The 16,874-nt window shown below is 44.4% G+C and overlaps 1 protein-coding gene across 4 annotated transcripts in view; it reads right to left on the bottom strand.

The window, feature by feature from the left end:
* The window catches only part of ephb2b (eph receptor B2b), a 119,677-nt gene that overhangs the window by 34,896 nt on the left and 67,907 nt on the right, over positions 1 to 16,874 (bottom strand). For all 4 annotated transcript variants that reach the window (XM_068712563.1, XM_068712565.1, XM_068712564.1 and 1 more), the window contains exon 4: positions 1,325 to 1,480. In XM_068712563.1, the coding sequence (XP_068568664.1) occupies positions 1,325 to 1,480 (156 nt within the window). The remainder of the gene's footprint in view (positions 1 to 1,324; positions 1,481 to 16,874) is intronic.

Below are 16,874 nucleotides of genomic sequence, written 5' to 3'. Positions count from 1 at the left end.
GCAGCGGAGAGAAACGCTAGGTTTAGACATTCTGAGCGGCTGTAGGCATTGCAGGGTGGAAACTTTCCACATGGTGCTGCACGTTGAGTGACGGGCCCAACAAACAAACAATGAGAAGTGTTTATCCTTTACAGCCATGTGCGCCTAATTATGGAAGTCGTAGCCTCCCGGACTAATGGGATAAACAGCTCCACTGCGCCCACCACATCCTAAATCTGAATCGATCACTTCTTAGTTAACCTCCTCTTTAATTGGCAGCAATTAACAGATCTCCGGCTCTGGAAGGAGGCCCGTTGGAGTGCCCTTCTTGGTGTCTCTCATACATGGAAACATAACTCCTCCTTGGCATCTCCTTCATGGGGGGATGAGCTGGCCCCCCATGAGCTGGCGGGCTCTGATGGGCCCATTCCCTTGCTTTAATCAGGCCGGGCCCTGCTGCGCTTAATACGAGTGACGTGACGCTGCTGCTTTCTCATTCACAACAGCTGCTCGACTCCCAGAGCCAGGCTTATGCAAATCTCCTTTGTTGGAGACCATCAAATCTTTTCCCTCCTCGCTCCCTTTCAACAGGCAGAGAGGGAGAGTGAGGGAAAAAACACAACCCAAACATTGAAAGGAGCTTTTTTTTTTCTTCTCTCACTCACCCCTGTTTTGTTTTAGTAAGACCACACTCTATGCACTGATCCTTTTGTCTTTCTCACACACACATCCCCTCTCCATCCCTCTCAAATTGCTTCTCCTTCATTCCTTTCCCCTCATGCTTCACCCCCCCCCTCCTCACTCACTTTTGCTTTGGTCTATCCTTCCGTCTCTGTCTCTCTCTCTCTCTCTCTCTCTGAACTTCGGTGTCAGCCTCAAATTCAAATTCAAACAGCTTCATTGGCATGACAAGAGAGAGTCTTGCCCGGGTTCATTCTCCGAGCTTGCCCCCTCACAGAACAACGCGCCCTGGCCCAGTAACCTCTGGTCTGGCTGGGAGTGCAGGCTGTGTGATGTTGAGGAGGGGCAGCCAACCCCTGTGTGTCGGGTTGGATCTGTGGACAGCCACACTATGGGCATGTCAGCGTTGCGTTCGTGTGAGGGACAGCTCTGACAGGATTTCTCTGTTTGGAGTTACACAGACTACCACTGTCCTTTGATCCCAGGGGCCTCTTCTGCTTGCGGGTGTGAAACGTGTATGTGCCAAAAAAGTTCATGTCTGAAATCAAAGACTTTGTGGGTATGGGTATTCATGTCCGTGTACTTTGTGGGTTGTTTTTTTTTTTTTTTTTTTTGCAAAGTGCAAGTTAAAGTTCACACTTGAGAACCTGAACGCTGTACGTACTTGTGCACGGCATCTGGAGAGGATCTGAGTCGGTGCGGTAGAATCCGTTGCGGCAGACGCAGTTCATGGCACCTTCACTGGTGGTGCGGCTGTTGATGGGACACTGCATGCAGGGCTCGTCTTTCTGAGTCGGCTTGAAAAAGCCCGACGGACAGGCTGAAAGAAAGAGGAGGACACGTGTGAGAACTTTGAGTAAAGCACAGAGAATGTAAATTAATTTCTTCATATGAACTTCAACTATTGTTTATTTAAAGTGCACATCCCCCAGAGACTCTCTGTACACTGAACAAGTCAGTAGAAATATAAAAAGAATGATATTGCATGTAAAAGTACACACACATACACAGGTAATAACAAGGATGAGGTTCGTTCATTTTTTAAAACAGATACTGTATGATCTCTGTCTGTATTGGGCGAGTAAAACAGAATTCAGATTCTCAGCCGGTGAAATTAAAGGAGTCAAGAGAAGTGTTTTCAGTCTGGATTCTAAAGTATCAACTTTGTGCAGCGGGAGATTATTCCAGAGAAGTGGAGCTCAGTGGACAAAGTCTTATTAAGGAATGGTTAACTAACAAGGCAACGTAAACGGTGTTATGTGAGCATATAAGATCAACCTTGAGGTCAACCACGAGAATTTCAGTGTCGGATTGCAATCACATCAAAAACAAACAACATAATTCATAGTACGACAGCAGCAGCAGCACTATACAATCTAAAGGTATAAGGGCTTCAACTATTGTTTTCTTTTTTGATTAATCACCCTTCTGTCTTCACCAGGACATTATTTTCCTTCAGAAAAGACAATCAACGAATAATTTATTTCAGGAAATAGTGGAAAATTTGTACTATTACAACAAGTCAGAACCAGAGGAGACGTCTCTAAATTCCTTGTTATTTGAGCAACAATTCAAAACCCAAATATATTAAATTTACACAAAATAAAAAACTGAGACATTTTCTGTTGAACTGTCTGTCAATCAACTAATGAATTACTTATGTATGAGAAATTAAAAAGGCTCATTCTCTGGTGGAAAATGTAAAAAATGAGAAAAGAAACATAAACATAGGCAGCAGGTTAACTGTGGTAACTTGTATGTATTCACACTGTATGAATACAAACAAGCAAGAGAAATGTAAAATTTGACATTCTTTTCATTATTTAATTTTTCCTGGTGACATCTTGCGTTGCAAGAGATATCCAACATATACATCAGTGCAGGCCGTCATATAAATACACACCAGTGAAGCCTTGCATGTGAGGCAACTCTAAGATGTTGTCAGTTTGCTTTGAATTATTCACCATGCTCCACTTGCTCGAGAAATCTCGATGTACCCTTCATTCTGTTAAGAGCCCTTTTAAAGGCCCTTCAGTGGAAACCTGGGAGGGAAGTTACATTCATGCTAGAGACACACCGCAGCTGCCATTAAACTCTGTACGTGCATCTGCCTGCGTGTGGGTAAATGTGTCTGTATATGGATTGAACCTGTTTGTACGTTTGCCATGAGCATCCATCATTGTAGCGATAAACAAACTAGCTTAGCTGTCTGTGAAATCCCCTCATCTTCTCCTGAGTCACATACCGCCTAAGCCTTCACTTTCAAAAAAGTAACTGTTTTTCAGCATTTGCACCTGCACCATGTCAAGAGCTTTTTTTATTTGTATTTTATCTATCTTGGGCCAAAGCAGCTATGGTTTTGCTCGAGGTAACGCGGCTTACCACCTGGCCCGCACCGATAAAAGAGAAAATGCAGAGGTGTTGAGACAGAGGTGTTGAAAGTACAGTAACATGAAAGATTCACACACGGGACCCACTGCGTATCTGAAAATAAACCCCCTCAGGTCTGTCCGTGCTGTTATTTTTCTTCAGTAACGGTGGAAAAAGAACAAGAATGTATTGCGTTCGATAAAAGGAAACAAAATGAAGCAGCCTTTCCATGATGTTATGGTACTTTTCCAAATACATTTCTATTATTTTTATTAAGTTAAAGCTGGTAGCTTCATAGGAATATTTTTTTAAGCAGATTTCGAAAATTTTCTGTACATTTCTCAAAACGTACTATGACCACAGTGTTCTACATCGTAAAGTAATAAAAATACAGACACTATTTCATTCTGAGGCTGCACAGGCAATTACAACTTAACTGTAACATCTGGAATATGGAAACATCTGCAGCTGCAACTCCCATTTAAAGGAGACCAAATCACAAAGCAGAATTAATCCAGGTCCAATCCCAATGTTTATATTAGACGGACACATCACTGAACTACAGGCCAGGGATTAATGCTCTTTTTCCCCCTTTGTAATTCAAAGCACATGACTCAGCGCCATCACCTTCTAAATCTGGCCATTACAATGATTCAAAAACTGTGCAGACACTTTTTCTTTTTTTAAAGAAAGCAATGAGCCGCTATGTTTCTGCAGTTTTGTAAATTCTATTAGTCTAGCTTTCTCTCCATCCAGCGGTTCAATGTGATCGCCCAAACCATACTACTTGAGAGTGAGTATGTTAAAAACAGCTTCACTAATGTAGTTTGGTTAAAGAGAAGCTGTTTTCATTAAAGGCACGTTATGTCAAACATCTTTGACTTCAGCACAAGAAAAAGAAGAGATGACATATATGTAGTGCTCTGAAATGTTACTTCTATTAATGCAACACATAAAGGTGTGCAATCGTTATCTTTGTTATATCATCACAAACGTCTACAGCTGCAGATTTATCGATTAGTGTTCAATTATCAAATTAATTGCCAACGATTTTGATAATAGATTAATCGGTTTGAGTAATTTTTAAAGTAGAAAATCCTTCTTAAATTTGTTTCCAGGTGCCTTCTCTCTTCTGTAACAGTAATCTTTAAACTGTGGACTTTGAGGACGTCATTTTGCGCTTTGCTAAAAACTGATCATAATTTTTCACCATTTTCTGACATTTCATAGACCAAACAACTAATCGACTGATTTGGGGAAAAAAATCGTTAGTTTGCAGCAAACAAATGTCAGTGGCAGAAAGAGTTATTCTAAAATAAAACTAAAGTAATCTTACAGATCACCTCACTAAGTGTTGGCTTTGACATGTTTTTCTTCTCCCATGATTGATGGAGGAAAAGGTTTTGGGCGCAGAGCGAAACATGAGGCCTGGACATTCACACTGCCCGTCAACGGGGTCTGTGAAAGAGGCCCAGGCAACAGCTACGTGGGGAATTGGGGATCGAACCTCTGCGGCACAGTGAGGTCTGTGGGAGTGCGAGGAGGCAGCATAAAGAGGTGGTGAGGGGAGGGGAAGGAGAGAGGAGAAGTGTAAAGATGGGAACAAAGAGACGAGAGTGGCTGTGTTTGGGAGAGGGTTTTTTTACAGCGGAGGAATTCGGCACGTTAATGTGCTCATAGTGGATGTATGTGCTGCAAACAGTATGCAGACAGAGCATAACAACACAGCAATGACTTCACAATCTGCGTGGGGAGGAAAACGAATGAATAAAATTGATAAGCGCCTATAAAGCACCACGATGCCTTGCTACCGCAGTGATTGTATTTAAACATGCTGTGGTAATCGTTGGAGGGCACAATGAGAACATTTTTCCACCACAAACTAGAACATCCCAAGACGCACATTTATTGTCTACTACTATTAATTTGGTGTAAAAAATGAATCAAGAAATAATAATAGTTGTTTTATATTGAATGGGATTGTTTAACGCTTGGTGCCAAATTTGGACAATCTTAGACAGCCTTTACTACACTTTGTAATATTGTAAAATGTCCATGTTGCTCATACATGCATGCAAAATTCATTAAATAATGGAAAGTGTCAAATCCCACTGATATCTCTCCATTGTTATATTAGTACTTGGTGGTTTGTTTGACATTCGAGGCGTTACCCTTTGTGACAAAGCTTTCTGGAACCTCACAAAGGTAAAACAACAAAAGGTATTTGTGAAAACCATCCGGTTCAATAGGACCCTATACGTTTTGGCACACCCTCTCTGCCCGGCCACGGTCATTATTTTTGGGGAAATATTTGGGGGATTTCCACTTCATACCCCAGATGACAGATTTTAAGAGTTGCAAAGTTGTCTGGTGTCGGATGTGGAGAGGCAGAGATGTGGAGAGCAGTGATTAAAAAAACAGATCAGAGCTTTAATTCCCTACCTCCCTGCCTGCCCAGATTGCTGCTGTTGAGCTGTTTGATCACCATCCTGGCAGTCTTGCTCAACATGCGAGAGCTAAGGGCTGTTTTTTTGGATGTTTCCTCTAACGTCAGAAATCCTTCTGGCAAGAAGAGTTAATTACGGCACGAATATTCATTGACAACAGCTCCTCTGTTGTTCCTGCTTCCCATACTTGAAAAATAAAACACACACACACGCTGCTATTAATAACATTAATATCATCAAACAAACATGCCACCATCTCTGGGGACTAAAAACGTGGATTCTGGAACTGGGACAAACAATGAAATGTGGCAATAAGTCAAGAACAAATGCCTCACAGAAAGATAATTCATAAACACTTCAGAATCAATTTAGAGGTAGTCGTTACAAAAGGTCCAGATCACCTCAAATAGGTTCCAGAGACACTGCAGGCATATTCACTCTTAAATGTCATATTTGGAAAACGAATGAAAACTTCAGCCTGCGCGGCGAGCGAGGGTTTGTTCCCAATGTTTTTTGATAGTTTAAGAACCATTACTTTAATCTAACACTTTACACTCAATCTGAATATCACCTCCCCCGCGCACATTCCAAAGCCCCAGCTGCTTGTGTCTGTCTAATGTTTACAACTTTTAATAATATACAGTGGCATAAAAGCTTTAATTAGAGGTTTAACTAGACTCGCTGAATAAAAATAGTACCGCAAGAGCTGTGAGGGGCGAGTTGCTGCGCAAGGGTGCTAGTCAGTTTTTACAGCAGGTAATTTGCTGGTTGTTTCAAAGGTTTCCTGAATATTACTGCCGGAGAGATTTATAGCATGTTGAAAACGAGACCTGCAGCTAAAAAAAACCACCTGAATCCTACAAAGCAAGTGTGACTGTGTGCTATTTATGTGTGTGTGAGAAGAGAGGAGCAGCGCACAAAGAGAGAGATGAAAGAGACAGAGAGACAGAAAGAGAAGCAGGGAGTGTTTTTTTTGGGGGGGTTTCGGTGGCGATGCCGACATGACCGGCTACTGGAAGCACTCCCTGTGATTCTGGCTCCTCTGACCAAAATCAGCAGTCACACGCACACAAATAACACACAGAGCGAGGGCAAACAAAGACTGGGCATTTGACATTTCCATCATGGCCGCCTGGGCAGTTTTGGACGCTGTGTGAGCACAACCAGACAATCAGCTGGCTGATACCAGGTAATCCAGCCTGAGGCCACACCTATTGAGGAAAAGGGCCAAAAAAAATAGCCCAACCACTCATCCAGTCTCTTTCACCCACCATCTGCATCCACACCGCCCGACAGAGAGACTCTTTGTCCAGCAGTCTGGGGCATCACAGTAACAACAACCCCTCTTCCCCTGTTCCCTCTTCATGATCAAACCCACCCTCCCCCAAAACTATTAAATGAACACATCATTAAAGAAGAGCCAAGGGAGACAAAGACAGGCAAGGTGCGTGTGTGTGGGTGTGTGGTGTGAAAGAGAAAAGGCTGGAGGGGTACAAAAAGAAAAAAAGAAATCAGAGGTGCTAGGTTTTGTGAGCACAGCAGGAAAAAGTGCTGAAAGCGGTGAAAATGGCCAGCGTCAGAGGGATCGTGTGTGTGTATGTGTGCGAGTGTCTGTGGATGCTGGGTGTTTCCCTGTATTCCATTGTGACCAAAGAGGCTGCTACAGCGCACAACTTCGGGCCTCTATTTGCTTTGGTGCCGTCTGTTAAAAGTTATTTATACTAACCACCGCGGGGACGGATCAGAGGCTATCGTGACGCGATGCGTTTCTTTTACAAGATGGACCGCTGTTCCTCGGGGGGGGGAGTGATCAGATTGAGACAACCTGTTAGCTTTTTGTAGTTGCTGTCGATTTACCTCTGCCATACGCCACCACAACTACAGACCCCCCAGCCTTTGAGCCGGTCACATCTAAGTAGAGCGTAACCTTGTGAAACGGTCATGGCCACAGATTAACCAGAGGAGAGCAGCCATGAGTCGTGTGTCGTCGCCCCCCCGCCACACCCCACCCTCCTCTGCCTCAGCACTTCCATAGGGAACACAAGCTAGCACTGTTTGCAACACAAGGTCCCCGCAATTCAATTAGGACCGCGGTCCTCCTCGCCGTCTAATTCAATCAGGCTTGTGTGAAAGCCATTAGACAACTGGCATTTGCTTCACCCCACACACACATGGATGCACAAATGAGATATTAATTTCTCCCTGTAGGTTTCCATGTCTGGTGCAATTAACAGGTCTGGGACTCTTGTGTGGCTCCTCCCACGCTGTAAGCCAGGACAGTGCCAGCGAGCGAGGGTGACCAGTGATGACCTACAAGGTGTAAATCAGGCTCCTCTCAGACTCAAGGAGAGCCCGGGGTCATTAAAATGGTTATTTTCTAGGAAATGTTCAACATTTGTAACTGAGACGCAGCACTGCATTACCAGATCACTTTAATAAGTAACAAAAAAAAGGACCCGGGCACTTTCACGGTCTTACCCAATGAAAGGAAAAACATTGCAGTTACTTTAATGATTAGTTTCCATTCTTTACTCCATTAAGTTTAGTGGCCAATCTCCGACTTCAAGCTGGGAAAAATGCCCAAAATCAACGCTGAAAGACTGCCGGACTCGCCCAGAAGTCAGCTTTTTCCCTGAAACACTTCACACACACACACTTCACACACACACACACACGCTTACTGACCCAGACATTGTGTGAATGCGTGTTTGTGTACGGTAAAGGACTTGTGTGGAGGGACAGGGAGATGATCGGGGAGGTGACTTTTCCCTCGGTGTCCCTCAGCATTTTCTGCTCTGAGCTGCATCTCTTCTGCAGTCGTCACAGAGCTCACATCCCCCCAAATCCGCCCCAGCAGGCTCCTCTGAGACAGATTAGGAGCCAAAGTGAGCAGCGGATTAGCCAGAAATGTGGGACACCTGGGAAATGAGCTCCGAGGGCGCAGGGTCCTCGGGAGGGCTCAGGCTCACAGCAAACACACAAACACGCCTGAAACACATTGCACCGCACACGTCATATGCTCACACCCAGAGCTCATTTAATTCCATCTTCTTCCGATACAGGTACATCAACACATAAATAAGCACCATAAAGGAGAAGGCTGCTAATAAACCCTATCTGGCTGCTGGCCAGAGGACAATTTCAGCTCATACAGCAGGGGCTTAACCTCATATACGTGGCACATATACAAGCCTCGCCATCACAAGCTTTGGTATTTACAAGGACAACGAGAAGTGTGGAGCACTCTTCAGAATGTCACTAGCGGCTAAAAATACTCTGTAAGGGAAATATTAGTCATGTAACAACTGGTGTAAATTAATTTCCCACTAACTGACCTTATTCCTTCTTACCTCCTTAACGCTGGCCGTAAATAACACCAGCGAGCAACAGGGAAAAAAAAATACTGTGAAATTGAAACGCCAATTACAGTTTTTTCAAAGCTAAACGTGTCTTCAAACTGCTTGTCCAACAGTCAAGAAAGTCAATTCAAAATGATTTCAAACTGAAAAAAGCAGCAAATCTCCACATTTGAGGAGCTGCAGGTGGTGTCCATTTGGCATGTCTGCTTGATAAATGCCTTAAGCGATTAAGGCAATTAATGTGGTGTTGATCGAGTAATCAGTTAATCCCTGTAGTCATACATCAGCACTTTGGTGCGTTATAGAACATTGAAGCAGGCATACGCGCAGCGAGCGACCGCGCCACCCGAACACTCTCGCTGCCTGGAGATAGTGCGTCATTCCTCCCATGTGGCAAGCGTTACGCTCTTAATTCAAACAACGCTGGCAGAGCGGCCCTCTGTTCAAGACCACAGCGCTCTCGTGATGATCATCAGGTCATAAATACCAAAGAAAAAAAAAAAATCAGTGAAAACTATCTTAACCACAGTATTTCCATACTGTCTGATAACTACCATCTGTCAATAGAGGAGGAAGCAGAGATGAAAGGAGAGTATCACTGGAGCCATGCATGCAGCACAGTAATAACGTCTGGAATTTTCACTGCGCTCCCTTTTTTCTTCTTCTTCTTCTTCTTTTCCCACTTTTTTTTCCAGCACAAGGGGGGGGGGCAGAAATGTGGAATGGTGAAATTACAGGCTTCTGAGCCAACACATACACGCACAGGGCAGGAATATGCACGAGGCTGGTGGGCGGTAGTGGGGAACAAAGCGGAAAGGGTCATTTCGTGCAGGCCGACCACTTGACAGCTTGCTCTCCAGAGGATGTGGGGGTCCAATCAGGTTGCCGGCGGACCCGCTTTCCGTACACCGGGCTGCAGATGGCCGGGGTGTGGCAGGAGGCAGGTCTCTTTGTCGGCATTAATCTCCATTTGAGATGGCTTGTCAACCTTCGGGAACCGCATCGCATTGGGACTAGCTACATTGTATTCCATTATTTGCGGTGACAGATCGTTACCAGAGCCAGGGCAAAAAAAATATCAATTAATGAATTTGAAATTATGGCGTGGTCCTGCTTAATCTGGCCTCCAAATGAGTCTGTCCTGAGAGAGGGTAATTAATTCAGTCGAAATTCTGTTGCCACTTGCATAAGGGTCGGAATTAGCAGATGTATGCGTGGTGTTCAGTGGTTACAAAATAGCCTAATTCAAATTAATTCAGCTCAATAACTTTGTGTAACGATTAAGAATGAATTGCCTTGCGGCCCTGATTTAGCACGGCTTGATTAAACCACATTGCATGTTGTTTTAAAATCTGTTTAAACAATAACAGCCTTAGCCTCTGTTCACCCTTCCACCACCAGTCATGTCCCCTGTCTTTGTTGAAGTTCATGCTGTTACGTAAAGTTCTTCGCCACCAGACAAAAGGCAGTTTGGCCTTATTTAACATTGCAAGCAAGCTGAAAGCTGAAAGCTGAGACCCGTACTAAACTTTCACTGTCACGTGACACCGAGTGTCAGCTATTGTGCTCGGAGGACTAGGATGTTTCCCATGGTGGGAAATGCTGTCTTTTCATGTACAGCAGTGCCTGAAGGGGCGTACACTGTGTTGAGATTGAAACAGGGTTAGGGTTAGGGTTATAAGGAGACTCTGATGTCAGAGTGTTAAGCTGTCATTGTTGAGGCAAACAAAAGAATTTGTGCAGCCTCCACCCACCCTCACGCTCACAGAAACACATCACCTGCTGCACCGCAGGATGCGCCAAATAGCACAGCAACCCGGGCAACACCCACCCACTTATCGCAAGATTGCTCTGAGGGTGCAATGATGAGTTCTTCGCCTTGAAAAACATCCAATTTCCCCCCCCTGTGGACGGTCGCTCACGTACATCCCACATCATTCATACTCTCTCTAAGCCTCTCGATTCATACATGTATTTTAAGGCACAGAAGGCTGTACGTTCTGTACTAGACACGCAGATCGATGTGTCTCTGCTATTCATGAGTTTTGACTGGGGGCTGTCATTGCCTCGGCCTCCCAAACCCCCGAATGCGCCCTTTTTTTTTCTCAAGGACAGCTAGTTGCTAGGGCAACAGGAGCCATTGCCATGTGAGGCAGCTTCCCCGCTCCGTTCCGCAGGCTGCACCCGGACCTCGCAGCCCTGATCACAGCCTCAGACTGCTGATGACAGGGGGACTGCACGGCTGGAGAGCGCTCGATGAGACGAGGTGGAGGGTAAAGGTAGAGAGGGAGGAGGGAAGCGAGACGAAACGGAGAGGGCGGATAACCTCAGTGACCCGCTGCAGACGTGCAGCGGATTGGTCTAGAATTCACAAGCTTGGCAGAGATAGGAAGCAATGTAGGATGAATTACGCTGCCCAGTCCATGATATACACACACCCGGTAGAGTTGCCCTCACTGTTTCGGAGCTTGCCGGAAAAAATTGTAAAAAAATCATCAGCTTCATGCTGATTTCAATCTTCCCTATCTGGTTCAACAGCCGGCATTTCGCGGCCAACAAAACAGCCCTTGCAGCTGGCATCCAGGCCTATACAGGTGAGACGCAAGCAGGGAGAGGGGTGGAGGCGGCGGTGGTTGGGGCAGGGGGGGAGAGGGATGGGGGGTCTTTTGTGCCTGGAGGCAGATGTAGGAAATAGATGACGGAGGCAATCACTCGTCTGTATGTGTGTCTGTATTTGTAAAGGACAGCACAGAGAGCAGCAGAGAGCAAGACAGAGTAAGAGAGAGAGAAAGAAGGGGATGGTGGGAGAAGAAGGGGGGGGTCTCTAACAGAGTCCAAACAAAGGCAGCAAGCGGCAGCTCCAAGTTCGGCAACAGAGGCTCCCTAAGGTGCAGTGTGGCTGATGGACAGGTGGCATAAAGGGGCTGCGTGTTGTCCAGTCAGTAGGGACAAGCAGGGTGTCATAGGAAAAGGGGGTGTCGGAGGGGAGGAAGGAAGGGAGAAGTGTGGGGGGGTGGGGGGGTTGCAAGGAGCAGCTGGTGCTGAATCCTGTCACTGTCCCTGTGTAACCCTCTAATGCACATCCACAAACACACAGAACAAACACACACACACACACCTCAAACAGAGCCGAGAAGATAAACAGTAACCTGAGCTGGAGTGCGTGAGTATCATGTTCACAGGACGGATTTTATATCTCCGGCCATCTCACCCTGGAGCGTATTTATTAAAGATGATATCAGTTCTTCTGACCACAAGCATTTAATGAGGCAGCAGGGAGTCTGAGTGGATTCTGTTATCCATCCACAAGACAGCAGAAACAACAGCTGTAATGCGCCAATTTCACACACATGTGTGTCTACATGTGTGTCTACACATGTAGACACACAAACTTAAGAATTATTAGAATGTATCTTCTGGCTAAAACTGGTCATTGAGAGTTAGGTTCCCTTCTTTGTTTCATACTTAAATAACATAACTTCTATAACTTCATAACTTAAGCTTTTTGTGTTTTATTAACTGTCCCGCAACTACGACAGATGTTGAGAGCACTAGCAAAGTACTCTGAATGGAACTAGGTGGAAGTGTGCCACTCAGGCAGTGGTAAACTCATCTGATCATGTGACCTGAATCAGGCTTCCTTGTCAGATGGATAATAAGCTCATTCAAACCATGACAAGCCACGGAAGACTTAAACCACCAAAAGAGGATTGCACCCAATATCTACACTCAAAGATGCAACCTGAAGGGATTAAAACACACACCCAAATACCACTTTGCTTCACTATTACACCTGCGCCTGAAAAGGCTGGTATTGTTGGGAGGAGATTCATTTTAATGCTTTAATGGCTGTTATTTAGAGGTGGAATACATTAGATAGCCCAATCATGGCTGCAGAGTGAGGTGGTGGCCCCGGCAAATGTAAAGTGAGTGAATAGATCGACTAATTAGCCTTTAAATATGCCATTGATTCATCTAAAACAAGGGATCCCTGAGCTATTCATCTGCCCGCTCTGCCTCTCCTCCTCCTCTATGACTACGTCCTTAACCCTGATAGAGGAGGGGCTTGGCTGGCTGCTCTCCCTTCCATTTGTCCTAATCAATGGAGGCTGTTCAGCGCAGACCCAGGGGGTCAGTGAAATTAAGTACCCAGCTCACACAGCGAGGGATAGGGCCAAGGCTGGGGCAGGGGGGGAGATAGGCAAAGCCCTCTGTTACCTTGGCAACTCGGCTGCTGCTGAGTTTTGCCCAATATTTTCCTTGAGTCCAACTCTTTTCCCCTTGTGAGGATGGTTCGCACCAAAATGGCTGCCCTGTAAGAATATTGCTTTGTCTGCAGCGCAGTCATTTCTCTCTATGTATGCATTCCAGGTAGTGATTCAGACAAAGCACTGACATGAGTCATACATTATTCTCTACTGCTGAAGACACTTTATCGCCATGAGAAAGTTTCAAAGGCTTCATGGAACTGCAAATACATTTTTTTTTTAAGTCTGTTTCTGTTTCACAGAATAATCTATTGGAAATATTACTTATTTTGCCCATCTTTTACAAAGATCTTAACATCTTCCTGCCTCTCTGGTTTCATTAAGTGTAGAAGAAGTAGCGATTAGGTGGTAAGATGTTTCCTCATCTCCCCACATGGTTTCTGCCAATGGCAGAAGTCAGTGCGAATGAGCTACAGGTGGAAATCATATGCATGTCTTTTCGTTATGTATATTCATATAATATGAAATCACCTGTTGAGTTTTTGAGCCTGTTGGATCTTTATAGATAGAACCATTAACTGACATTCTGAACAAGGAGCAGGGAGTACTGTTTATGTGTCATTGGACTGTGTGGATGTGAGGTATCTGTACTTATATGAGGGGGGGTGATGCCATCCGCCTTGTTAGCAAAATGGCCAAAATGCATCTCCCTTGTTTCCCTGCCATGCCCAGGTATGCTGTCATACTAGCAGAGAGAGTGCAGGTGCAAGGCCAGTTTATTTATATAGTATGATTCATTCGCTACTGCAATTCAAAGAGCTTTACAAATGAGCAGATAAAAGAATCATCAAAGGATAACCATATAAAAAAATAGATATATTAATTATAGCCGAGGCTGCCTGCAACCATGTCTCTTACAAAATCACCATCCAAGTAAACTGCACTCTCAACTGCGTCACAAGGAATACGTGTTTTGTCCCGGATACAGCTGCTGTTTCAGACACTTTGTTTGGCTTGACATTACTACAAAATTTAAACAAAACTAAAAAAAAAGGGCAAAAAAAGGATCACGAGCAGCAGTCTCCTTGGTGAACCTAAATTTGCCGCAATATGCCGTTATTTTAAATGACAAAATGCTTTAAACTTCAACTGTTTTGCATTAATTTCTAATCAGTAGTTTCTGTGAGTTCCACTTTCTGCTGGGGAATTGTTGCCTCATGGTCTACCAGGTGTTGGCAATCTGTACTTAACCAACTGGGATTTAAAGGAGGGAGGAAGCAATGGTTTATTTTTCTGTAAATTTCAGATTTTTTTTTCTTGCCAGGCCAAGAGATTAACTTCAGCCTTAATGTGATGTTAAACTTATTCTACAGTTAAATCCTTAATGAACAACTTCACCTCGTAAACTTACTTGACAGTTTGGATTGTTTGTTTTGTCACACCCCTGTTAATAGCTTGGTGGTTTTCACCACAGTATATGTAAACCTGTTGTTTCAGTCACTGGCTTGTTAGGAAAGTGCTCTTTGTTTAGTTTGCTGGCTGCTTGATTGGGTCATTAATCCATACTTAATAAGAGCTGGAGAGTCTCTGGTGAGGCCGACATGTCAATCATTCTCAGTCAGACTGGATTAGTCGTATGACTAAAATTCACGAGTCATACATGTCACACACATACGCATATAACCTTAATGCAACCCACCTAGCCTGAAGGCATAGCTCTCCCCTCGGCACGCCTCGGCACATTCCTGTACTGCATATCTGACATATCCATACAGGCCGGCACATATCGTCTTTGATGGTAATGCTGAGGTGCTGAAAAGGTCATTGTAAAAATATAATGGTTGAATAGATGGCTCTGTGGGAAAGCTACTGTATTTACTCATAAGCTGGAAGGGATGTGAGTCATCACAACTATATCTGTGCATGCCCTCTGCAGACCAGCAATGTAAAACAGAGGAGAGTAGACAGGAACTATTCAATACATATATGCATTTACCCATACTGTAAACACACACAAATCGACGGCCCGTTTTGTGGACGTGATGGTTGACAAATGTGTGTGAAGGTTTTATAGAAATGTAAGGCAGCTTGGAATGAGTGAGGACTTGCAAAAAAGGAGACTGGCAGATTAGTCTTGGGTTCCTGGAGGCAGCAGGATTATCCCAGGGAGGCTAGTGGGGGTCATGTCAGTTGCACTCTGACTAAAATCCCCATCCGAAGTAGACCTGGATGAAATGCCTTGTGCAAAAAAAATAATCTTTACACTTGTTTAAACCTGGCTGCAAATACCAGGTATTGGTTTCATCTCCTGCTGCAAACAGATCAGAACAAATTGGGGAAAATTATGTGCAAAAACTATTTCCGCAGGTTCTGGTGCAGATGATGATAAAAGAGGAGGGGCGCGGGCACGGTGAGTCTTGCTTTGCTGCCTGGAAGTTTGATGAGGAAATGGGAAGGGCATCCATCCAAGACCTTCGATTCGTGGACCTCTGCCAACCCCCCTTAACCAGAGGCATGAGCAATCGATCAAAGAATAAGGAGAGTCTTACTTGCAGTCCTGCATGGTGGTGATTTTTACAGGCTCTTTCTTTAGACTGCAACAACAGCCTTTGATGAGTGTATCAGAGGTCCGATCTAACTGGCAGGATAAGAATCTGCCCCACCACGCCCTAATATTTACTGTCAATATGGTGTCTGAATGTGTCCAATTCACTGTTCCAGTACCAACACACCAAGTGTTTTAAGAGGCAATAAAAAAACAAAACAAGCATAGACAGAGATATTTTTCCTGATCTACCCTCTGGCTGAGAAAGGACCAACGGAATATGTTCCGTAGAGAACCACCAGTGGCCTCCGAAGAGGTCAAATACCTTCTTATCGGCACACTAACAAGTTCTGGCTTGACAAGCTCAATTAGCCGGCGCTTGGTGCAGTGTATGAGGAGAGCGTGCTCTCAGCACGAGGCCCATATCAACAGAACCAGAGAGATGACAGACAAGCCGAGCCCACAAAGGCCTGATTGTGGCGATGCCTGGAAGGTGGGTGAATGGGCGAAGAGAGAGGAAGGCCTTGTGTTCTCGGGGGTTTTGTGATGTGGCCGATAACAATCTCCCAGCTGAATCACAATGGAAGTCTTCTGGGTACATTACTTCCATTGATGTCAAAATCCTTAAATGAGCATAACAAAAGAGATAAATGAGTTTTAAATGAAAGATTGTTCCATTGAACTCTAGGATATACTGTCTCTAATACATAGTTACCTTTTGCATACTCTAGCTAGCATTGACTGACAAGGCCAGACAGCTCGCAGCACGCCTTTGACGGGACAGCTGTACTTTTTTTTTTTTTAAATGGGCAAAAAGATAAATGTTGAGTTGTTTAGGCTTGTCATTCGACTGTTTTCATAAAAACACGGCAGTATTTCTGGATCTCAGCTGTCTTGAGTAGCACAACAGTGATCCTGTTGATGCCCATGCCTCTTGCAACACTATACTGACAGATAACAAAACCTATCAAAGCTATGATTTCAATCACACAACAGTCATTCCGTAATGGGAGGCCTGCCTGCTGGCAGGGTAATCACACAGATGGAATTCAAGCTCTCTTCTGCCAAGCTTTCATTGGCCGTTTTCCCCATTGCAACACTTTAATAGCAATGAGGTACAATACTGTGAATAATCCGTACTTAATCACGCTGCTTGCAGACCCAGCTGATTCTCGTGATCTCGAGATAATAATGATGAAAATGATAATAATAATCGATGCTTAAATATGTACAGAGTTCCTGCATAGAATATACACACATGTACTCATGTTGCCAAGAGGCCTAT

The sequence above is a fragment of the Cebidichthys violaceus genome, unplaced genomic scaffold, assembly GCF_023349555.1.
Source record: "Cebidichthys violaceus isolate CVI_PGR_0920_01 unplaced genomic scaffold, fCebVio1.0.p SCAF_17, whole genome shotgun sequence".
In the NCBI taxonomy this organism is placed as follows: domain Eukaryota; kingdom Metazoa; phylum Chordata; class Actinopteri; order Perciformes; family Stichaeidae; genus Cebidichthys; species Cebidichthys violaceus.
Note: the sequence above shows the minus strand (reverse complement) of the source record. Positions and strands in the feature narration are given on the sequence as shown.